The sequence below is a fragment of the Melospiza georgiana genome, chromosome 6 (genome assembly GCF_028018845.1).
Source record: "Melospiza georgiana isolate bMelGeo1 chromosome 6, bMelGeo1.pri, whole genome shotgun sequence".
Lineage (NCBI taxonomy): Eukaryota > Metazoa > Chordata > Aves > Passeriformes > Passerellidae > Melospiza > Melospiza georgiana.
In genome coordinates this window covers 5,184,038-5,208,747 of record NC_080435.1, presented here as the reverse complement: position 1 = coordinate 5,208,747, position 24,710 = coordinate 5,184,038, and the positions used below count along the sequence as shown (strand labels likewise).

Sequence of the window (24,710 nt, the reverse complement as noted above, 5' to 3'; positions counted from 1 at the left end):
TTTCCGGGGGAAGGGGCGGGAGCGGGCGGGGCAGGCGGCTGCGGGGCTGGGCCGTGCATGGCGGAGGGCGCGGCGCTGCGGGCCGTGAGGGGCTGCCTGGCCGCCTTCCCGCGGGAGGCCCGCGGTGAGCGCCGGAGCGGGGCGGGGGAGGCCGCGGTGACCCCGCCCGGGGCGGGCAGTGGTGCTGGGCCGGCCCCGCCGCCGCCACGGGGCCCGGCCCGGCCGGTGCTGCCGCCTCGGCGGGCGGCGGCTGCGTGGGGCCATCAGCGGCACCCACTGTGCTGCCGGCATGTGGTGGTTCCGAGGTCAAGGTGAAGCAGAAAGGCCCCCGCAAGATGAGAGAGAAACTCGAGAAAACGGTCCTTTAATGGTTGTTTCTCTGTGTATAAAGTAGCAAAACAAAGCACTATTCCAGCTTCCAAAAAATCATCCCGTGATATCACCTTTGTGTGGGAGGTGCACTTTCTATGGCGCAGGCCCTTTGGCCCTTTATCCTCAGGCGCTGGCCTGAGGTTTCCATCTGGCTCTGGAAGCGCCCTGACACTCTCTGGGCTTTAGCAGAGGGATTCTGGATCCGTGGAAAGCGCTGCTTGGTGTCAGCGTGGTGAGGCGTGTGAAGCCCGTGTGCTGGCAGGAGACGCTTGTCCCGGGATGCTGAGTAACACTGTTTATTGTTTGCCTGCACAGAGCTGGGCTGGCCGGAGTCCGTGCCCTATCTTGATAGGCCTCCGTCCCCGCTGGAGTTCTATCGAGAGTGGGTGAGTCCGAATAAACCCTGCGTAATCCGCAACGCCATCAGCCACTGGCCGGCTCTGAAGAAATGGACCTCAGCGTACCTCAGGTATGAGCGAGCTGTGGAGTTGGACTGGTGTTCAGTTTTGGTGACCTCACCAAAAACCCCTTGGTTAATCTTTGCTTTTATTTGTAAGTTTAGCCCAGATTCCTTCCTGTTTCTGGCTGAAGGTGCTCAGTCTTCCCAAGGTCAGGTGTGTCTTCCTTGCACACACACTGCCCTCCCCGTTCCGATGCAGCCAGGAGGGTGGGTGTTGTGGCTGTGTGCAACCAACAGACTCAGGCTGTTGAAACCCACACAGCTGGAGCGGAGCTGTAAAGCTCTAAGAACAGACTGACTTGTTTGTGACTGAGCACACCTTGTTTTCTTCAAAAACTAAAGGATGAGCCTTTTAACAATGGCTGAAATTTTAACAAAAGGTCCTCTTTTAAGAGAGGATTTGTGGTTAGACCTAGTATCTGTGAGTCAAATTCTGTGGGGTTTTAAGGTAAATATCTCATGGAACTAAGGACAGCTAGCCTCATGGGGTGTGTATCTATCAGTTTCTGTCCACCCCTTCTCCCTGCTCAGATGCTTTTGAACTTGTGAACACGTGGATTTGGCTGAGTTTAATGGCTACAATATCAAGCTCTGCCATGACTGGTGAAAAGAAGTGGCCAAAGAGGACCAGTGTGTGGAGGAAAAGGGAGATCCCTTGTGAACTGTCCTGTTAGGAGAGAATTCAGAGAGGAGAAAGAAACTAGAGTTGCCTTGACTGCAGGGAAGCAGAATGCTGGAGTCCTTACCACATAGCAGAAAATCTGATCTAGAGACACGCATCCATGGAATGACAGGCATCTTATTTTTGCTGCCCCTGCAGCATGTTTTTAAAATAACCAGTATGTAATACAAGAGCTAATTGCAGGCCTGGGTATAAACCTTTGTTTTGTTTTGCAGGGAGGTGGTAGGTCCCAAGGTGGTGAGTGTGGCAGTGACACCAAATGGTTATGCAGATGCAGTGTTTCAGGACCGTTTTGTTATGCCAGAGGAGCGCCAAATGCCTTTCATGGACTTTTTGGACATTGTGGAGAAGAAAGTGACCTCTCCCAATGTATTCTATGTGCAGAAGCAGTGTTCAAACCTCACTGAGGAGTTCCCTGAACTTGTCTGTGATGTGCAGCCTGACATACCATGGATGAGCGAAGCACTGGGTAATCCCTCATTTTCTCTCATATTCAGTAAATATTTTGCATGGGGCTTTAAAACAATCACAACACATTTAAAACAATTCACTACATGGTGAATACTTGTTCTCTTTCTGAATGCCACAGCTCAGTTTGGTTTTATCCTCTTAGGAAGAGAAGTAGTAAAATACCTAATAGAGTAATCCAAGTTTTGGGGTTGGATTACTCTGAAGTCAGTATCTCTGTTGTGTAATGGGACCCTCACAGCTGAAAAGAGGTTGTGTAACACTTTACATTGAGTGGCTTTTCTTTGATCTAGAGTTATGTTTTGGCTTAGTGTTCACAGTGTAGAAGGAGGTTGCTGTTGTTCACAGAGTGCTATTTGCCATGAAATCTGTCATAGTTATGAAGGAAGTTATAGGACAGAATTAAAAAAAAAGGATGATTTGTTATTGTCATCATATTTCTTTTCTCTAACTATACAGGGAAGAAGCCTGATGCTGTAAATTTCTGGCTTGGGGAGTCAGCTGCTGTGACATCTTGTAGGTATCCTATGGCAGTGTAAATCTTCTGGTGATTTCAGCACAAATTTAAACTGGCTTGTTTTGAGTTAGTAGCTCAGGAGAATGGTGTGGTTTTTCTGACAGGGCACTTCTATTTTAACATGCCTTTTTTTGCATTCTTTATTCTGCCCTTCTGCAGCCTCCTGCTGCAGTATCTCTGGATGCATCTACCTGACATTTTGTCAGACAAAGCACTGACAATTTGCTTCATTGAATGCATTTGGCATCATATAACATGATGTTGTGACTTTCCACTGGCTGCAGGAGGAAGAAGCAGTCTGATAGTAATAGGGAAAGTTGTTAACTTTCAGTTTACTGTAGTTTCTGCTGCAGAGAAGGAAATAGCTATGATATTCTGTCATTCTCCCCATTTCTCTTTTTTTTCTCAATCCTAGTACATAAAGATCATTATGAGAACTTGTACTGTGTAGTATCTGGAGAGAAATATTTTCTGCTGCATCCACCAAGTGACCGTCCCTTCATCCCATATGGTACATCATTTTGCTGTGCAATGTGTCTGAAGGCTGGAAGGAGGACAGACTAAAACACTGAAAGATGTGAAAAAAAGGAAGCAGTGGTAACATTTTGATGTTTATGCAGTGTTATGCTTTCAAGTGTGGACAGAAATCTCTCCTACTTCATGCTGCAGGTAGTTTGTAATACAAGTGTTATTCTGAAGCCAGGTTTTCCAGTCCAGTAAAGTAATGAGCTCACTGGTTCACATCTTGAGTCCTGTGTCCAGTTCCGGGCCACTCAGTTCAGGCAGGACATTTAGATACTGAAGCAAGGCCAGAGAAAGGTGTTAAAGCTGGTGAAGGTTCCAGAGGGTAACTCCTATGAGGAGCAGCTGAGGGAGCATGGTTTTTTTACCTTGGAGAAAAGCCTGGAGAAAGGGGGGAGATTTTGACTCTCTAGAACTCCTGGAAAGGAGGTTGTACCCAGATGGGGGTCAGGATCGTTTGCCAGGCAACCATTGACAGAAGGAGAGGTAATGGTCTCAAGTTGTGCCCAGGAGAGGTTTAGATTTGACATTGGGAGGAATTTGTCCACATAAATGTGATTAGATATTGAAATGGACTGCCCAGGGGAGTGGTGAAATCATGTGTCTGGAGGGAGGTGATTTAGGAAAGACTGGATGTGCCACTTAGTGCCATGGTTTAGTTGACAAGGGGGTGTTCAGTCATGATCTCGGATCTCATTTCTTGATGTCTTTGCCAACCCAATTGATTCTGTGATACTCGTGGCAGTCTCTTCAGCTTCAGAATGTTTAAATTGTTTAAGTATATTGGCAGTGTTGTAGCATGTCATCTTTGATTTTTTACAGGTTTGGATTCTGCCTACCTGCTTTTCTCTAGGAAAAAAAAGCCAGGAAACTAAAATATGACTTGTATTTTAATGAAATATTCAAGCTACTAACTGAATCTCTGAAAACTGAGAAATTAAGAAAGAGATTCTTATGGCAGTGTTGCTTCACACTGCCTGATTTCTGTTTCTTTATGTGGCTTTCCTATGTGCACAGCAGTAGTTACTGTTGCAGTGTCATCTAAAAGATGGACAGCTTAACTTTATGCCTCGTAAGACTTAATTGGCCCATTCCTTGGCTTTCAAACCATCAGACTAAGTGAATGCAGAGTGCTCTATGATGGACATATAGTTTTGGCTAGATGTGTGCTGCTACAATATTTTATTTATACTGTTTTTATTTTGTTTACAACCTGATCTTGAATACTTCCAGGGACAGGGCACCCACAACTTCTCTGGGCAACCTGTTCCAGTACCTCATGATCCTCATTGTTAAAAAATTCTTCCTTATATATAATCTAAATCTACCCTGTCTCAGTTTGATACCATTAACCCTTGTCCTGGTCTTGGTAAAAAGTCCTTCTCTGTCTTTCTTATAAGCACTTTTTAGGTACTGGAAGGCCACAGTGAGGTTTCCTTAGCCCCCTGTCTTCTCCAGGCTGAACAACCCCATCTCAGCCTTTCTTGGACAGGTGGTGTTTCATGTATGTGAGTGTATGAAATATGTGTGTGTTATAGGAGTCCTACTTTGTAAAACAAGTTATTGTTAAAGCAAAGAACAGAGATAATGCTTACATTTCATGGTGTGTAGTAAAAAGAGAATTCCATCTTTTTGAGCATTCGGTTAATTAATGGAGAGAAACTGTCTCAAGGGAGGGCTTAGAAAACCACATGTGTTGAAGCAATGAAAGAAAAGCAACCAGCAGTATCTGAAGCAATTGATGAGCCCTGTCAATTAAAATTAGAAATGAAAGACTGGCCACGAGTCACTAATAACTCTTGTGAGTGCTTCTTTGGTAGACTGACCTAAGATGAAACACCCAACTATAGAATGATGTGTAAGTCAGGGGTGCATTTATGCCTTCTGAAAAGGAAAGAAAACAGTTACTGGGACAAAATAGGACTGGGCTACAAATGGACTTGGAGGAGAATCAGTATTATTCAGACTGACTGCAAAAAAACTATATTTAAAACTGGATAAAATTTGAAATGGAAAAAGAGAAGGATAGTGAAAGTTGAAAGTGGTTTTGTCTTAATTTTTCTTGATGAAAGTGTGACATGCACTGCTGTTAGGTTCTCTGAATTGTCATTTAATTCTTTCTCTGGTTCCAGAGCTCTATCAGCCAGCAACCTACCACGTATCAGAAGATGGTTCATTTGAAATTGTGGATGAGACTACTGCAGAGAAGGTAAAAGCTCTATAGAGAATGCAGTTAATAGAGTAGGGAGAGTTTGGGACATTGCTGAGCCCTCAAACTCGGCATATTGATTGATATTTAGAAATCCTGCATTATTGGAAAGAGAATGTCCAGATATTTCACTTGTATTTTACTATTTGCAAAGGATACCCAGCTTCCAGAAAAATATTTTACTGCACACCCAAAACGATTAATATAATTAAGTGTTGCATTGCACCAGACTCTGATAGATCCACTAAAGAACTTTTGAATACATTGACAATAAAGAAATTGATTTCATTATACCTGAAATAGACCCCTCTACATTCACTTTCTTTTGGCCCTCTACTCAGGTCCACAGTAGTATCACCCAGTGCAATAGAACATACCTGTCTAAATTAATAAGTTGTATTTTCTTAGTAGTAGCAATATTTATTTGATTAAAATGTTTAGATCTGGAAGCACTTTACAAATCTCAGTAGAATCTTAATCTTTTGCCTCTGGAAAATGTGAGTAATGTTACAACAGAACTTGAACTGGGGCTTGTTCTCTGTTTCCAGAGTGGTGCCCATGGAATCTCATTCCTGTAATTCAGAAAGGTTGGAATGCTGAAGTTTACAATTCTGTAGGGCAGAGAAAGAATTAATGCAGGCGTGAGGGACTTCCCAGAAAGGAGGGATGTTTCAGCTGCTGGGAGTAAAAATTACACCAAAGAGCCTAAGAAGAAGAAAGGAATTTCTAAAAAGAGTGCTGCAGATAAAGCATTCAAGTACTGAATGTAGGGAGAACAAGAAACTTAAGGGGCTGGAGGAGTTTTGAAAGTATGCCACAAGACTGCAGTTTTATGGATGATATTTATTGCCTTTTATCTAAATAGAAATGCATCACCAAAGGAGGAACATCTTTGCATCCTTGACCTATTCCCAATTGCATGTGGAAAGCTGTGTAGCTGTACATGTTTTTCTAGACAAAGTACATGTTTTGTAACCTAGTGAGTCTGATTATCAGTTGTTTTTCTGGAAGCTTGCTGGAATTTTTTCCAGGGTCAGTACCATATACGCACGCTCTTTTGCCTTTAGGTGCCCTGGATCCCTCTGGACCCCTTGAACCCTGATCTGGAACTGTATCCAGAGTATGCTCAGGCAAAGCCTTTGAAGTGTACAGTGAAAGCTGGTGAGATGTTATATCTACCTTCTCTCTGGTTCCATCATGTTCAGCAATCACATGGCTGTATTGCAGGTAAAGTAGACAGTATTTATAGATACATTTTGGAACTGTGGTGGGTGTGCAGGTAGATATCCCACAGCAAAGCACCAGTGGAAGCAAAAGTTCCTTTAAGGTTATTTGCCTCTCTGCAATCTTGACAGATCCCATGGGGGCTGCCCCTTTCAGCCTGTTTTGCTTATAATTCATAGTTTGTTGACACAACATGGAAGACACTCTGTTTTCTTATGAGCTGAAATCTGTTCTGACCTAATCTTTACCTTGCTAATAAGGTTGTATTTGTGTTACTGTTCCCCTGCACTTACCAAAAGTCTTGTCATCGTTTTCTTTGTAGGATTTGTTATAATCTCTCTAGCTCTTATTTTTGTTCTCTCCCCAAGTGAATTCCAGAATTTTGATCAGTGCTCATTGGGTACATGTGGAGGGGTGGGGGTGGTGCAAGGTATTATTGTTGTGCAAGTTTTGCAAGGTTTGAGGAAGTGATTTTTGTAAATCGTTACATTCTAGCCTTAAAATGTATTTCTCTTTTCTTGTCTCCTCAGTGAATTATTGGTATGACATGGAATATGACATTAAGTACAGCTATTATCAACTACTAGATTGTCTCACAAAAGCTGTGAAAATGCTATAGCAAAGGTGGGAGACTCGAGCCTGTGATGTCTGTTTCTGATGTGATGCAATCATCAGCATCTGTGACTGGAGTACAAACGTGATTCCCCCAAAAAGAACTGAACATTAAATTATGGTCAACAATGCCTGCTGAACACATCATGGCTATTTTTCTTGATTTCAGAGTCCAGACCAATTGGCCAGATATTTTGGCTTGTAAAGAGAACTTTGATAATAGGATTTTTAGGCCTTTGCATGTTGTCTTGGTGATGGTGAGCAAACTAAAATGTGAAGGGAGATAATCCAGGTTTTGAAAATCCCAAAAGGGAAGCCCTGACTGTTTTTTCAGATCTACAGATTGTTTTTCATTACAACCCAAGTGGAGAAGGAAGGATCTGCTCTATGCATCAGGCTGCAATAGTCCAATCTATGCAATCTGCTTAAGGCAAAAGTCTGTCCTGTTGTAATTCTTTAAGTTCAGTGGCTGTGGTGTTTTGATGGTGAGAAACTACAATTTCTGCAATAAATAGGTCAGTTTAAACCTTATTTCTGTAATAATTTACCTTTTTTTTCCAAAGTAAACAATGGCTGAAGGACGTCTAGGAGGACATGCAAAAGTCAATGTTGGCTATTTTCCAATAAAAAGCTACACGTTTTTAGTGCTGTTTTTTGTTTCCTTTCACTGTTGTATTTAAACATAACTGCATTCTCTTGCATCCTGAGGGATGATTTTATAGTTGCTCTGCCATATCTGCTGTCAATCTTCATGTGGTCTCATGGCATGACGTGTCATTTCTACAGCTTGTAAGCTCACTGATTGTTTCATTCCTTTGCCATTAATTGCTGCTTAGAGCATGGTCAGGCAAGTTGTTTGAACCAGGAGCCTGGTTCAAACAGCCACAATTCCCATTTTTATTTCCACAGAATGGGATGGGACTACTCACGTGTCTGAGACCCCCAGGGTAGGACAAGAAGTCTTTTAAATACGCAGACATTGTAAAAATGTAGTATTGTTGGTTATGAAAACCAAAAACTGGTGTTTATTGTCAAATCTTCAAGCAGATCCTTAGAAACATTTTTAACACGGGGGAAATTAATTATTGGGAAGGAAAAATATAGTAATTGTTTGACTTTGTTTCTTTTGCTTTTTAAAAGAAACATAGTTATAGCGTAAAGTTTCATTTTAACTTGTGGTGCTTGTCCAAAAATTGCAGGAAGCTCAAGAGGGATCAAGAGCAGGCTTTGTTTCGTGATGAGATTAAGATGTCACGCTGCTTAGGCTTTGCAGCTTGTCTGTGTTTACTGCACCCTGGCAAAGTCTCCCAAGCCTTCCAAATCTGGGATTTCCTGCAGGTGGGGGGGGGGGGCGCTGCAATTTCGATATCTCTTTTTGCTGCTTTGAGGTTTTTAATTTAGTTTCTCTCTGTAATTAAAAGTAAAAGCACTCGCCAAGAACAAGTGGCAGCTTGTGCCCGTGGCAGTGGCCGGTGTCACCGCGCCCCCCGAGCCGGAGAGTCTGGCGGGAGGCGGGCTCTGAACTACGGCTCCCAGCAGCCCGTGCCGGCCGAGTGGAGGAGGAAGCGCTCACGATGATTCCTCCTGGACTTTGAGCCGAGATTTTAATCCCGAGAAGGGACAGGTTGCTGAGGCTCGTGTCTCACGCAGTTCAGGCGGTCGGTGCCTCGCCCTAGGCAGGGTGTGATTCTGTGATTCTCCGTCCGGCCGGCCGGGATGGCGGCGCGTCTGTCCGTCCTGCCTTCCCTCCGGTGCCTGTTCGATGAGCCCGTGCAGATCCGTGTGGCCGGACTGCAGCCGCAGCAGGCGGTCACCCTCCGGGCCAGCCTGCTGGACGAGAGCGGGGAGCTTTTCCAATCCCACGCTCTCTACAGGGCTGGGAGCAGCGGGGAGCTGGACCTCAGCCGCTCCCCAGCGCTGGGGGGCAGCTATTTGGGAGTGGAGCCCATGGGGCTGCTCTGGGCTCTGCAGTCCAAAACGCCCTATAAGCGGCTGGCAAAGAGGAACGTCCTGACCCCTTTCTGTGTGGACTTGGAAGTGTATGAGGGCCACGGGGAGGACACGAGCCGCTTGCTGGGAAAATGCACCAATGAACGATGGTTTTTAGGAGAGGGAGTGAAGAGGATTCCGGTCAGAGAAGGTCGTCTCAGAGCAACCCTCTTCCTCCCTCCTGGTGAGTTTAATTCCATTCTGTTTTTGCAGGTATGCCTGACACCAGGTATTCTGCCCCGTGGTCCCTGTATGCACTCAGCAACCCAGAGCAAAGCCTCAGCTAACACTTCCCTCAGCCTGTGCCTGGCGCAGGCACCTGGATCATCACAGCAGAGCAACAGGCGGGGCAGGGGTATGCTGGTGCAGAGGGAACAGCAGTGCTAACACAAGGTGTCCCCTGGTTGTTCTAGTTGAGTGTCTTGACCTCTCTTGCAGTGAGAGCTTTGTCAAACGGTGTGTTTATTTCTTAGCTTTTCTGTTTAGCTGCCAGGACGAAGAGGCCCCGGTCCTTGGCAGAGCTGTGATGCGTGACAGCTCTGGCCATGGGGTGAAGAATGGCAAGGCATGGCGGGAGCACTGGACTCAGGCTGCAGCCAGCCTAGGCTGAAGAACCATGCCCTCAGCAGCTCCTACAGGTCTTCCTGCAGGTTCTGGACCTGTTTCTCTTTAGCTAAGGAAAAGTCAAAGAAAGAAGTCTCTTCGTGACTGGGCAGCTGGACTGCATGGGTTACTTAGGGAGATGGGAGACAAATGGGAAAAGCAAGGTCTTTAATTAAACAGATGCCATATTTTACAACTCTGTACACACACAGTGCTGAGAATGAATCCTGTGCAAAGCTGCTTTAAGCCTGAAGTGTTTCTGCTCCTTGAATGGCCCTTAAACATGGCTGTCTTGCTCTGTAATTGACAAACAGTCCCTTGCAGCTGCAGCAACACCACATCTTGTAAGGGAAATCTGACTGTGAGAATGGGCAGACAGCATCAGGAATCGAAGGTCCTATTGCTGCAGGAGAGGTGAGGAGCTCAGGAGCAGTTACTCGGGTCTTACTGAAGCCTGAATTGGCACAGGTCAGTTCTGGCATTTGTGAATATTTCATAACCTGAGTATTTCATAACTCAAGTATTCCCTTCATGGCATGCCTGCCAGCATAGTGCCTAAGGAAGAGCCACTCCTGCAGTAATACTGTTTCTTCATTGATCCTCAATGGCCTGAGGACTTGTAGGCCAATGCCAGCTGAAATTCAGAATGAGAGAAGGATGTCCAACATGTGAACTTCCTATAATGAGTTTCTAAGAGAGAAAGAAATGTGCAAATTCATGTCCTTACAGTCATTTTGTTTGTTCCTGAGAACGATACTCACCATGGAAAGCTTCAGAGGATGATTTTCTTCTGATATCTGCTGTCCTGATGTGTGCTGAGGAGGCACCACAAAAGGACACCCAGAGGAACTTTTTGGTTATGCATACCCGCTCCTTTCATTGCAGGACCTGGCCCATTCCCTGGACTTATTGATTTGTATGGATCTGGAGGAGGTCTTATTGAATACAGAGCAAGTCTCCTGGCTAGCAGAGGCTTTGTGACTCTGGCCCTTGCTTACATGTCCTTTGAAGACATCCCTGCTATGCCAAAGACCCTTGAACTGAGCTATTTTGAGGAGGCTGTGAACTTTTTGCGTAAGCAGCAGCAGGTAAGAGACAAATTATGGTGCTCTTCCTGAAACTATTTTCCAGTTTGCTAATTGGTTCCTAAACTAGAGCTATTAAATTGCTTAAGCAGGAAACATTAATTTTGTACTAGTTTTGCATATCTTAAAATTTTAGAAGGGAAAAAGAATCCATTGGCTTTTTTACTGTTTCTGAGATATTACAGGCTTTTGATCCTGAGTTTTGCAGGACAGTAATAAAACACTCTAACAACAGAATCCTTCACAGTTGTAGCACTGGAGGTGTGACATATGTTAAGAGGCTGAGGCTGTATTTGAACAAGTGTGTGGGACAAGACAAGAAAGACATTTTATGGCAATGTATCATCATACTTAGCCTAAAAGTGACCAAGAGAAATCAAGTAGCATTTAATTTTTTAATGCAATGCTACTTAATGTGTATTTGTTTTGCAAAATTATTTACTTTCTATTACATGGACACCAGCATTGTAGGCTGTGTGAGAGCAGAATTCAGCCTTGCTTCTTTGTCTTGTTCCTCAGAGAGTGCTGAAACATCTAGAATTCAGTGTGAAGGACCTTCACTAGAAATAAGTTGATTAAAACAGCTTTTGGGCTCACTTAGCCTCAGGTGTAATGAACATTATGTCTTCCAAGACAACACAGAAAATAACAGGTCAGCTGTAGGAGAGAAGAAACTACAATGAAGAAATTCAATGCAAGAAAATCCAGGGAAAAGTGTCTTGGAGAGAGGAGCAGTAAAAGACACTGTACTGAGAGCAGGCTGAGCTGAGATGTGGAGGGAGCAAGGACACTTTGTCTGTGCAGGTCACCAGGAGGCAAGTGTGTTACAGGAGGAGGAATGTTGAGGAGCTGTGGAATTCAAAGTCGCTCTTTTGGAGGCTCAGCAGAGGGATAGATAAAGGAGTAATATAACCTGAACAGAGAGAGGGAAGGGGTAAAATGTGAGTGGTCATAGTTGGATGAGTGAGAAAGAACTGGAGAGGTTATGTCCGCTCAGGAAATAAAGAGTACTTAATATTACTGTTTTCATAATTCTGTTTCAGGTGAAAGATACTGGCATTGGTGTTTTGGGCTTGTCTAAAGGAGGTGATCTAGCCCTTTCCATGGCCACATTTCTACCTGGCATCAAGGCAGCTGTCAGCATATCTGGAAGTTGTTTTAATTCCTTCATTCCCCTGGAGGGGGATGGCTTCACTATTCCTGTCCACCCATATGACTTGGGGAGGGTGAAGATCAATGATGAGTCTGGAATAGTAGATTTTTCAGATGTCTTAGACGATCACATGGACCCAGCAACTTGGGATTGTCGCATTCCTGTGGAGAGGTCCTTAGCCAAGTTCCTCTTCCTGTGTGGCCTGGATGACCTGAACTGGAAAAGTGACCTCTACTGCCAGGATGCTGTTCAGCGCCTTCAGCAGCACGGCCGGGAAGTGGAGTTTTACTCCTATGCTGGAGCAGGGCACCTCCTGGAGCCACCATACTTGCCTCTGTGCAAAGTTTCAATCCACAGGGTGCTTGGGATGTTGGTGCATTGGGGAGGGCAGTGGAGAGAGCATGCTAAAGCCCAAGAAGATGCATGGCGCAGGATACAGGCCTTTTTCTGGCAACATTTGATGGACTCAGACATCCCTAAGAGCAAGCTGTAGTGGAAACTGTCATAGATTCTGGCCAGGGATGGTATTTCAGCACTCACTGGATCTTGGAAACTCACCAAAAGCTTGCTGGACTCCCTTCCTCTAAACCCCTCTGTTGCATAGTTGTTTATTTTCATTCCCCAAATAATTTCCCATTTTTTTAGTTGAATTTCAGTTGACTTCTGACCCCAGCTTCACAGTAGATTGGCACCATCTGTGCTGTAGTCTGAAAACAACCCAGCATCCCATCACCTAAATCACATTTGTGCTGAGCTATCTTTGCCCTCAATCTGCCACCATCTCCTTTCATAAGAGGAAATACTCTCACAAGAGGAGCTATCCACTGAATGATTTAGTCTTGCACCTTTAACTAACATAGATAAAACAGCAATTTTGTTGGACAACGCTGTAGTGCACTCATCCTTCCTCCTAGTATATTGTTTTCTCCCATTTCATAGTAAAAAGGTTGCAGTAGTTCTGATCTCAGCTAAGGGAAGAGGCACTCTTCTGGCTTAATCTGAAGTGCAATGATAACATTATTTTTTCTGGTACTTCAAAACCCAGAAGTGAATCTTACCCAGGTTACCCTGGGTATATCTCCTGCTGACTCCATGTAAGTTCCATATTAGGGTAAAGTTTTTGCTGCACCACTCAGTGAGTGCAATGTGCAGTGTGTGTGCACAGTTTGCTTGAGATTATCTGAACAAAGCCTTCAACCATCTGTGCACCTGCCAATACATTAAGGAACAATTCTGGTGTGGCCACAAGCTGTTCCTTCACTCATTTGAGGAGGTCATGAGCAGAAGTCCTCACCTCCTGTTGGGAAGACAAGTGGTGGAGTCTGTGGTTTTGCACAGTGTCCAACGTGGGGGTGATACAGATGTGCCAAGTACTTGCTCTCCTATGGTGAAAGTTAGTTTGTCTCCATTTTGGAGGGGAACAGTAGAGCCACTGCTGCTGAGTTCCCAGGAGCCCAGTGAGGTGGGCTGCCTCAGTTGTCCTGCACTTTAGCAGACAGCTGTGGGCTCAGCGATAGCTGAGAAATTCCACTCTTCAAGAGAGGACTGACCTCACCTTCTGGGAAGAATGGGCATTTTCTTACCCTTTACCAGTGTCCAAACCTGCCAAGGGGGGGGCTGTAATCCACCTTGTGCATTTGTGGGATAGTGGCCAACAGCAGCTACATATCAAATGGCATCAGTGGAGCAGGTTGTCCCTCCTGGAGCAGTCAAGACTCACACCCTGGCAGCAGAAGCAAGCAGGAGCTGGAAGTCTCTGCATTGCACTGAGGTAGAGAAATCTTGCCTTTGACAGTGTAGTCCCTGGTTTCCAGTTCCTGCTGAGACAAAAGCCCTGTAGGAGCCTGGATCCTGCTGAGGGAGGAATCATGCCCTTAGTTTTCTTGCTTCAGGGAGGCAATGGTCACTCAAAATGAGCACATTGGACCTCAGAGGGGTGGAGACTCTCTCATACAATATATTCAGCACAGACTGTCCCTTCAGGTACTTCTGGTTTTCCTGAGCCCCCTGTTCCTCAGACTGGTAGATGGGTACCACCTACCTGAAGGTGTGAGTAGTTAGTTTGGGGACTTCTCTCTCCTGCTCAGCCGTACTGGTCATCCATCAAGTTTTATGCTGTTGCCTCTTACTTGATTTCTGTTTGTCCCTTGTGTGCCTGTGTCTGCATGGACTGTGGTTGTTACAGGTGTTTAGTGACTGAGTGGGGCCTGGCAGCAGAGTAACATATAACAGCAAGGAAAGTCAAACACATTCAAGCAGTTCCATCTGAGTAAGGCGCATTTTCTTTTCCCTAATTTTTCTGTTTTATTGAAGCATTCAGAAAACCCTGGGCTGCTGATCCACATTTTCCTCAGACTCAGGGCTCTAGGCTGCGAGTTTCTCTGTGGTATGAGTAATTCAGTTCTCTTATTTTTACTGAATACAGTGGGGTTTATACAAAACAGTGTGTTGGTTTCTAGTCTGTGGGATAACTCACATTTATTTTACTCCCTTCTGAGGGGAAGCGAAGCTTTCCCAGCCTTCAGTGAGCAGTTTACACATCTATACTTTGATTTACAAAATTGTGACCTTCTGAGAAAATACATTATCTATAGGAAACTACCATTACAAATAAAAATGCTCTCCATCAGTAAATCAACAGTGTGCTCAGTGATGCTTTCATGCAGTTTTTATGTTGTTACATTTGGCAGTCAGGTTCATGGAAAAGAGTGTTCAAAACAGAGGATGAAGGGAGCTGACTGGTGACTCCATTGATGACAACAGCACATAGGACTTCTTTCTTTTGTTGCTTTGGAATGACAGCTTTGCTACCCACTTAAGAGCCCTTTATCACTTGGATGACATCTGACAAGAAAGTCTGGAAAAGCTGATGTAGCTGAGCAGCTCTGTGCCACGTACAGGAAAATATTCAAGGCGACTCAGTTGCACTGAGAATACTTTTAAAATTAAACTCAAAATTGAAACTTATCTTCAGGAAATAGAAACTGGAAACTGATGTCAGACTAATGCAAAATAACTGGAAATGGCTTAAATCAGTAACACACTTCTGCCTGTTCTTAAGAATGTTCTTCAGCACTTTGCTGAAGATTTCTACTACTTAATGTTTCTTCTGCTGAAGAGATGGTTTAGACCAGTAGGGCTAAGATAATAGGTTTTTTTCAAGACAATATTCTACTAATTGCAGGCTGTTGAGTCAGAGTGCTTCATATTGTCTCTCTAGGCCTGCTGAATGCAGACAACAATATTCAAGAACAATGTGAAAGTTATTATTTAATTAAAGATAATAGACCCTTAGCTGCAAGAGATCCTCTGCCAAGCAAAACTGATAAATCTAATAGAAGTTGGATGGGAAACTCTGTTCTGGTAAACTGCTTAATTGAAAAGTGCTTCAGATAAAACAGAGTATCAAAGGACTAGCTTGAAGGATCTTGTCTTTATTCTTAGTCACCCACTGTTTAGCTCTGCACTTCATTTCTATTTTGAGAATAAGAAAAGCTTGTGACAAGCCTCTTAAGAACGGAGAATATCCCCACATGTAAGCTGGTATGAACAAGTTTACTATAAGAGAACAGTATGTCTTGCAATACTTTTTTAGGGTAGGATGATTTCCCTAGCTGTCATGGAATCAGGCACCAATGGAGAGTGCTGATTTGCCCAATACATTCTTAAGATTTTCCATCATTGCATTGAAGATTGACCCTGAAGCATTTTGATACACATACAGTATAATTTGAAGGAAACTGCGGAATGAAAGTAGACAAAAGGCCTTTATAAGCAAAAAGTGAACCACAGATGCAGAGGAGGTGAAACATCTTTGAGAAACTGGCTGTCTCTGCAGAATTAGTGGGTATTTGAGGCTTCAATGGAATTTTAATAAGGATTATGCTGAGCAAAGGGATTTCAATGCAAATGTGCTTCTCTAAGCCTTGAGCTTCTTCAGGTGAAGCAGTGTCTCTGGATGGCTTCTGCAAGTGAGGTGGTTTCATGGCCACAGAACAGGAATGAAGTGAAAGATGAGAATATATGTTGTGTGGTGTAATTTAGGAGTCACTTTTCCCCATTTCTGGTTTATATTCCCTAAGTGTATTTGAAAGTCTATAGATTTAGTTTTTTTTTTTTAATTCAAAGCTTAGTTCTGTAATACATTACTAGATCATTTGTTATCAAGCTGAAGGATAAGACCAGTGTTTAATGACAAAATACAAATAGTATTTTTTTTTTCTATATTTTGCTAAAAAAAATATAATTCTACCATTTCATTAAAAAAACCCTACTATGCTGCACTTTTTAGTGTTATGTACATATTATTCGGAAATGGAGTCTGGAATGGAATCTGATCCAAATGTAGTATTAAGCACAAAGAAAGTGATGCTTTGTTTAAGTTTGGGGAGAAGAAAGATTAATATTTCCAATGAGCTAGTGCTCCTTGCAGCATTTACTGTGAAATATCCCTGCTATTTTTCATTGTTGAGGACAAAAATTAGAAATTATGAGTCTTAAAAAATTGTCTGTGCAAAATTTGGGTAAAACCTAAAAATGTCTGTACCTGACTCTGGATAATACTTAGAGAAAAATTAGTAAATGAGATACATTCTATTTATTTTGGATTATATCTTTTCAATTACCTAAGCTGCTGAACTTCAATATTTTGTGTTTAGACTGGGAATTTATGTTTACATTAAAATCACTTCAGTAAAAGGTGTGGTTTTACAATTTTTTAACTCCTAAAAGAGTATTTAAATACTCTTGCTGCACAGAGGGACGGTCATGCTTTTTTTCTGGTTAGCGATCTAAGAGGTAATCCTGTGGAAAACAAAACAGAACAAAAAGAAGATTAAAATGTTCTGCTGGATCAAAGAAGGCAACGGCAGGAACATGTATGGGGTTATCAGGAGAAGCAGGGGTGAGCCATACTGCGCCAAGAGAAGTAAGAAACTAGTACAGTTATTAGTTATGTCTGTAGCAACTAGTCCAGCTGATTGCAAATCGTGAATCCATTTCTGTATCCAGTGAAGTGAGTGCTTGTTGGCTCATTGTGTGCTGCCCCTGTTTGCAGTGGATCTGGTCCCGAAGGAGCAAAGGAATTGACAGTAGAGAGAAAATTGTGAAATATGGATGTCAGATAAGAGATAAGCTGGATAGATAGTTCAAAGGAAATGTCCTGGATAGGAACAGAGCATGTGTATATCTCTGCTTTCATCTAGAGGAGCAAGTTCTAATGCCCTGCTATCATTTTAATATGCTATGAATTCAGCAAGGTAGTTCTGAATCAAGAATCCTGTGCTATCTACACAAGTCTGTCCCTGGACAGTGTCACTCTGACATCCTCAAACATCCAGCACTAACTCAAACCAGATTATTTTTGGCTGCACAGTGCTCTGACTCCAGCCATTCTCCCATCTCTGGGTTATTTCAGATCAGAAATATGTCATCTTGACACAGGAAAACTACTTTGATACCTAATGACATCACTACTGTTGTAGTGGAAGAACAGGAGGTCAGTGGTCTGTACTTTTTTGGTGGAAATATCATCAAATCACTGAACAGCTCAGCACTTACTGCTTCCATGGCAGTCTGTATACCACTCCCTGTAAAGCTGAGACCTCCTAGGCTCCATTTAGATCAGCACTGTGCTGGGGCACTTCTGCTCTTTGAAGCTTTCTGGGGAATCTTGTTCTTTCTGTGTCTGCCTTCCCTCACCTGAGGATACAATGTCTGCTTCCTTTTTTCCCCTCTATCTTTAACAGTTTCACTTCTGTCCCACTGACCATGAACCAGGCCATACCACTTCCAGAGCACCCAAAATCAGAATTGTAACCTAGCTAGACAAATCAAAAATTAACCAAAATAGAGGTATGAATTGTACATAAATTATGCATACAAAGAAAAGAAAGATAGTGTGCATTCAGGGAATATCAATTGTTAAATTTCTCCCCCTCATCAAGGGAAGTATGTGAGTGTGTGGGCATATATAAATGTTGGTTGAAAGGAAGTGAGGAATGGGGAGAGAAAAGCAAAGGAAAACGAAAAGATTATGGGTCACTTTCAAGTAGAGATATTATATGATTTAAAAATTCTGTTTTGTAATAACTTGAGATTTTTCTTTTTTTTCTTTTTTTTCTTTTTTTTTCCATAGAATGTAGGTTCTCCAGCAGAAATCTCCTTTTGGCAGAAGACAGACATGTACAAGTGAAAGTACCATGGCTCATGTCCACAAACCAGATGTTTTCACTGTGCAGTGCCAGAGGTGAGTGTACAGTGAACCCTGCCTGCTCCAGGATTCCAGGGCTCTGCACAGTGCCCATTACTCAGCCACAGGGTTAATCCTAACACAGGACACAGGATCTACTTACAAACAAGTCACTGAAACCTGTGTTTTGTTTGCTTTCTCAACTAAGGGGTTTTGCAATCAGTCATTATTAGTACACTTACTGTCATTGAGAACGAATGCTGTTATGGAGAGGTAATAAATGCTTTCCATTGCTGTAGCTCTAGTGACAAGTTATAGAAGTTTTCTCAAGCTCCCTCACTTTGAGGTCAATGTAGAAACCGAGGAACAAATTTTATTTATTTTATATCTGGTTGATTCCATTCAGATTTTCCAGTCACTCATCAGACTTGCAAATAATGTAGTTTTTTGTTCTCTAATGGCTAGAGAGTTCTGAGATAAGAAATAAGTTTTCTCCCACTGGGGAGAAGATTAGTATTTAGTTGAGTAACTCTGTTTTATCCTCCTAAGGACTAGTGTTAAAAGTCTCCTTGAAATAACCATTCACCTAAGAGCTGGGGTTCTCCATGGGATTTAGAAGGCTGAAGCTCATGCCTTGGCGTTGCCTGAGAAGATTCTTCCATTTCCCAGATTTGTGTTCTGGTCAGCAGGTTGTTGTTTATTAGTACATTAGTGCTTATGGTGGGTTCAGGGAAAAGGCTTAAATTTTATTCCTCATTAGACCAATAGGTTTTGAAATCTTGTTGTTTTTGTCATGAGATGAGAGCTTTATTTTACCAAGAGTTACCTTTCACATAATATAAAGCAAAGTTAGTAATTTGGTAATTAATTTCCTTAGGATATATGGCTTAATCTGTGCCTTGTCTGTGTCTCCCTTGATTCATCTGGAACCCTGTGCCCAAAAGAGGAGGGAGGAAGAGCAGATATAAACACAACCTTTCTCTCTTTTTTCTCCAGTTGTCTCTGGCTACTAAGGTGTGCTTTGTATAGCCTAAAAAATACTGTCCACTAGCAGAAGAACAGCTTGGGAAAAGCCAAACCCATTCATCTCCTTACATGGCCTGAGAAAATACTGGTGCCTAATAGTTACCACCCAGTGAGAGTTCAGTCATACTCAGGCCAGAGCTGTCTTCTCTCTGCTTCATTTACTGCTTGTTCCATTTGCTTTCTGGTATTTTTATAATTTCTGTCTGCCTTATTAGCCTTATAACAGACACCTCACAGCGGATCATGATGGGCTGAGGCAGGTAATACCACTCTGCCTTTCAAAATCACTCATTTAAGAAAGATAGCTTTGACTTTTTAAGTAATTTGCTCCCGGTACTTGGCATGTGCAGGTTCTCCCTTCAGCTGGGTTGAGAGGAGAGTAGAAGTTTTTAAGACTGTTATTCTTCCTCATTCCTCTCAGTTCTCCACATAAGGCTATTTGGCTTTCCAGTGCTTTCGCTTTGCTTTTCATCTCCCTGCAGAGGAACATAATTTTGCATTATCAATGAACATCAGTCCAGATCTCAAAGGAATGCAATTTCCTGTGCTCTGGGGGAATCCAGAGGTTAGTCTCATAAATCCTGTGTATACTCTGCAGCTCCTAAACCAGGTTTGACAGCAGGGTCATTTCATGTAGCACTCACATAGTAATACACATTGCTTTTGTGGCCTCTGAGCAGGCTGTTCAGGGTAAGTCTGTGTACATATGGTTGTTACTTGAGCAGTGCCTGTGCGTGTCTCAGCTGCTTTCCTGCTACTCTGTCTGTGGAACAGTGCAGAATTCTCCTCATGAGGTGGTGTTCCTGGAGGACAGAGCCTCCTGCTGCACCCAAAAAACAGAGTGATTTTTCTGAGGGTCACCACATGTACAGATCCCAGAGTCCAGGAGATTCTCGACAGAATGTTACTTGGTGTGTGAAATACAGCTCTTCTGGGAGCAGAGGAGTGTTTGTGGATGGTAAGGGTGGTTTCTCTGCTGCGGTCCCCAATTCTCCAGTGTGAGATTCCACGTGGAGACAGTCAGGAATACTTTTATCTTTGCAAGATTTCTCTTGAAGGATTTTAGGTTTTCATTGAAGAGGTGTGAAAACTGAAACCATATTTAAAGATGTTTTCAATGTGGTGGTAGCAGCACCCTCAGCCAGTACCATAGAAACAGCAGGCGCAGCAGGTACCTACTTTCAGGCAATAGCCACAGACCAAACCAAAATTCTCTTCTGCAGTTGCCCCCAGACTACCAGAGGTCTGAGCTTCTGCAGTTTATCACTTCCTGATCCTTTGTTTTATTCTCCATCTATTTTAGTTTGTTTTCCTCCATTAGGTTTCCTGAATTCTGCTTTTCTTTCTTTCCTCTTGTCTCTCTTTAGAAGAATTCCAGCCTTATGTTGAGTTCTTATTCTCAACAAACTTTGCAAAATGAATTCTGTATCTCTTGTAATACAGGGGATCAGATTGTTGTGATGAGGTTTGTTGAAAGGAAATTTATTAATGATCAGGTTTTTGTCTGATTAGTAACCTTTCGAACTACAACATACTTAGCACTGATATGGACTTTGCTCCTCTGTTAATCCACCGACTATTTGGACTGCTGCTGCAACCTGAATCCATTCTGGGAGCAGACTGTATCAGAAAAGGAAGAGCCTGATGTATTACTGCAAGAGAGAGGAGATTATATATTAGAAGGATTTAAAGATTGTATTTGCTTCAGGGCAGAAGGGCTTGCTCAATGCTTCTGGTAGCTCTTAAGACCTCATTGTGAAATGAGGAAGAAATGGCAGACCCAGCACAAACTCTTGTTGCAGAGGTGGATTCTATCTAAAAATAAAATAAAGTATCTTGTATGTCTGGAATTGGGCTTTAAGAATATGGAGATGCAAATGCTGATATGACAAGGATTTCCATAGGGAAATATTACCTCTTTCATTAATATGTGGCTGTACATTTCTGTATATGGATTAATTTTGCAAGAGAAAAAGGATATATCCTTGCCAGGTATGGATTTCCGATGTATCCTTGACTTACTTCCATAGTACTAAAAACATCAGCAATCCCTGAACATGGCCTGGATTTGTAAAGGTTTTCTGACAGTGGAATACCTTCTGCTGGTCTTCTACCCCTGTCAGAGGAAAGGAATGGTCTCTTCAGCAATATCTGTCTGCTCTAAAGACTTCTTGTTTTACCTCACTAGGTGGAGTCCTGAACACTGTCACTAGGACTTTTGACCATGAGATTATATGAGAAAATATGGTACATATCCTGAAGGACCTCACATTATTATCAGTGGGATTTTACACATCTATGAGTAATAGATTGATGCCAAAGTGATCAACATGTTACAGAAATGGATGCTAGGTGAGTATAGAGGTTCATTTTTCCTCTTTCCATATTCTAGAATCATCATTTACTGTATGGGTAAACATAACCTTCAGTGGCTATTTGGGAGCTCTTGTTCTACTATGCCATATCCTGAAGAGAATACAGTATGTCCTGGAAACTCTGATCAGAAACTGAGTGCAGGATGCTTTGGTTTCCTTTGGCAAGCAAGGATTTGAAAGGAAATATGATTTGGGTGTCCAATGATGATTGAGGCTTTGGTAGAGAGGAAGGATTGATGCTTTGTCTCCAGGTAGAGGTGTTGAGGGAACCTTTTAGCTGTACATGCTGTGTGGGGGCTCTCCCAAACAATCTATCTGAGCTCAGAGCAGCTGCCTTGCTGGCTCAGAGCCCTCAAACCTGCTTGTTCCTGGTATGTGCCTGCTCCTGCCTTGCCATGCATTTCGTATTGCCAGCAGCTCAAGACTTGATTCTGTGTCTTCAGCTGAAAAGTGCTGTGGGAGTACACACTGATGGAGGCACATGTGGTTGGGGTATAAGGAAAGAACAACTCAAGACTTGATTCTGTGTCTTCAGCTGAAAAGTGCTGTGGGGGTACACACTGATGGAGGCACACGTGGTTGGGGTATAAGGAAAGAACGAGGCCTCACTAGGAGAGGGGATCCCAGCTTGCTTTTCAATGTGATTGCAGTAACACAAACCTTTTTACAGGTATTTCAAAATGCTGGGTAAGCAGTCATTGCACAGCTGAAGCCTGTATTGCTCAGGGAACAGCATATCCATTTGACATACAGCTATTTTATTTAATGTGAGCAGATGGAACAACCCTATTTAGATTCAGAATACAGCGACAACCTTTTCAAGCAAGAAAAATGTTACCATAAATATACAAACTTTACACTTGAGATGATGGAGAGGAAAGTTTTATCCTCAATATACAAAACTATGTAATAATTTATAATAATGCTTCCCAGCTGTAAAGAATATGTCTTTTTAATTTTTTTTCAGTGTATATTGCAATTTTCTACTGCTGGCTAAATGTGTGTTTTGCTTTCCAGCACATATGATTCTCTTGGCAGCAGGGGGATATTCTTTAGCTTTTATTACAAACCCCTAGTCCTTTAAACTGTGGGCTTCAGCCCCTCTGCAGGATTGCCTCTACCCTGGCCTGTCCATGGACAGCAATTCCTTTAGCAACCATGTTGACACTGAAGGGTGCAGTCCAGGGGAGACAGGTAAGAAAGCTAAGCAGAGACAATGTGGGTCTGAATATAAAAGAAGGCTTGGCTGCTCAAAGCATCATTACTGCACTTCTGTACCAGGGAGATCATGTACTCTATCCTCCCAGTCTAGGGGAAAAAGTGTCAACTGTGGCTAAGCAAAATTTGCAAGTCACAAGATGGCAGCATCATCTCACCAGTGAGGGTGACAAAATTTGAAGGGTCAGGTCAGTAATCTTCCTCAGCTCAAATTCCTGTTTTGAATAGTCAGAAAGTCCTGTATCCAATTAGCTGGTGCTTCATAGGCTCTAACTGCTATGTATAGAGGTGAAACTATTATATATATAGGTGAAAAATCCTTTTAGATCACCTTTCAAATTAACCTATTTCATTTACATTCAGATGCACTGTGATAGTATTGACATAAATTGCTCACCAGGAGTTCAGTATGGAATGGAAAAAATGACACCAGCATGTTATGTAACTCATCAGCAAAAAAGACATGGATGGCACACTGACTTTGCAAAGCCTGTGCAACTGGGAGTCATACTGTTGTATTTTCACTTCCTCTCTCCCCTTGAGAGCAAGGTGATCTGAATGCTGTCTGAAAATACACATTTCTTGATGAGCATTAGTACTACTGAGTGAATATATTCCCTGTGAAGAGCTAATTAGTATATTTTTCTCCTTCTGTTTAAGGGGTATTCTGTATTCAGTTTTCATCTGCCTATTTGCCTGCCCGTGTGTGTGTCTGTCTTTCAAAGAGATCTGCCCATTCTTACCATTTGTTGTGAATTGAACTTTTCCAATGTGCAGCACCTCATTTGGAAAAAAGGACTGTGCTAGGGAGAGATGATTCATCACATCAGCCATCATATTATATAATGCAGAGTGATAACAAACCTACTGAGAAGATTGCTAGCAGCAATATTCCCACTTGCAACTTTAAATATTTCGTGCAGAAATATCTATAAAAATAAGTGGGGGTAACTGTATCCATTTGGAAGAAAAACAAGCCATGAGAGCAAGGCAAATATATTTCCATTTTCAAAATTAATTGCAAGTTTTTGTGATACTACTGCAGAATTAAACTATAGATATTTAAGCGCAACTTCCAGATGCACTTTTTTGAGAATGTTGAATTATAGCTCTACAAATTGCTTGCAAGTGAATATGAGTTTTGACATATGTGCAAACTGTTCTTATGAGTATTTGCTTGCTGAATTTAGAGGTAGGTTTTACTGGACAATTTTGCAAACTTGAGACTTCTGAACATATGCTGAAATCCAAACTGACCATTGGCTTTGGCTTTGTTTACCTGCCCAGATGAAGATTCTAACCTAGTTTGCTCTCAGTAGTTAATGTAGCTTCAAGCATGCCTAAGACAAATTCAATAAAGCCAGAGATAAATGAGAGAATGAGAGAATGGTACACTGCCCTTTCCATGAGCGCGTTGTTTCCATCCTGAGCGATTGGCCACATGGTGTCACTGTGTTTTAAGGCACCAAACCCTCTAGCAATAAAGCCTAGCAATTCCAAGTTTTCAAACTATCCCAACCACGTCGTATTATCTAAGGAGACACTTCAACAAAAGTGACAAGATCCCAAAAGCTTCACATAGCAGAGTTTTAGGAAGATATTTTACACAAAACATCTGTTTCTCAGCTTCCTTTACCTTCCCTGGAATAAATCAGAACATTTTTAGCCCAGAAATACTTTTCTCCAAATGTCTGTATTTTGGAACATGCTTATATAGAAAGCTTTATCTTAAATTGTTACAAGTTGGAAACTTAAAAATTCATTTGTGCTGAACTTGTCCTAAACTTCATAGTTCTTTTCTCCTTCTGTCTTTGTGTGTCTGAATTTGCAACAGCCTTTGGCTCTGCTGAATACAGCAAACTTGGCCTTATGGTGCTCAGACGAATATAAACTGCATCTCCTGGGACCCACAAAATTCTGTTTAATCCCTGCTAGCTCTGAAGAATCCATTGCACAACACACCTGCTCAAGAGAGCTGTGCCAAAAACGGATGTATTGCGTATTT

At 42.5% G+C, this 24,710-nt stretch overlaps 3 protein-coding genes across 5 annotated transcripts in view; all 3 read left to right on the top strand.

Moving 5' to 3' along the window:
• Window positions 1-57: 57 nt before the first annotated feature.
• On the top strand, window positions 58-7,698 carry JMJD7 (jumonji domain containing 7). Its single transcript, XM_058027291.1, has 8 exons — window positions 58-124; window positions 688-841; window positions 1,730-1,983; window positions 2,442-2,498; window positions 2,915-3,010; window positions 5,154-5,230; window positions 6,298-6,457; window positions 6,985-7,698. The coding sequence occupies exons 1-8, from the start codon at window positions 58-60 to the stop codon at window positions 7,071-7,073; spliced, it is 954 nt and encodes a 317-aa protein (XP_057883274.1). The 3' UTR covers window positions 7,074-7,698.
• A 960-nt stretch (window positions 7,699-8,658) lies between these two features.
• LOC131085303 (acyl-coenzyme A thioesterase 1-like) lies at window positions 8,659-12,484 on the top strand. The gene is made up of 3 exons (XM_058027290.1): window positions 8,659-9,239; window positions 10,544-10,746; window positions 11,787-12,484. The coding sequence occupies exons 1-3, from the start codon at window positions 8,783-8,785 to the stop codon at window positions 12,387-12,389; spliced, it is 1,263 nt and encodes a 420-aa protein (XP_057883273.1). The 5' UTR covers window positions 8,659-8,782; the 3' UTR covers window positions 12,390-12,484.
• A 1,097-nt stretch (window positions 12,485-13,581) lies between these two features.
• Window positions 13,582-24,710, top strand: part of LOC131085302 (cytosolic phospholipase A2 beta-like) — a 51,894-nt gene continuing 40,765 nt past the window's right edge. For 2 of the 3 annotated variants that reach the window (XM_058027289.1, XM_058027287.1), the window contains exons 1-2: window positions 14,625-18,143; window positions 21,301-21,464. The gene's annotated coding sequence lies outside the window, so the exon portion shown is untranslated. Of the gene's footprint in view, window positions 13,668-14,624; window positions 18,144-21,300; window positions 21,465-24,710 lie in introns of those variants that run through there. The other variant, XM_058027288.1, reaches the window with a different exon arrangement.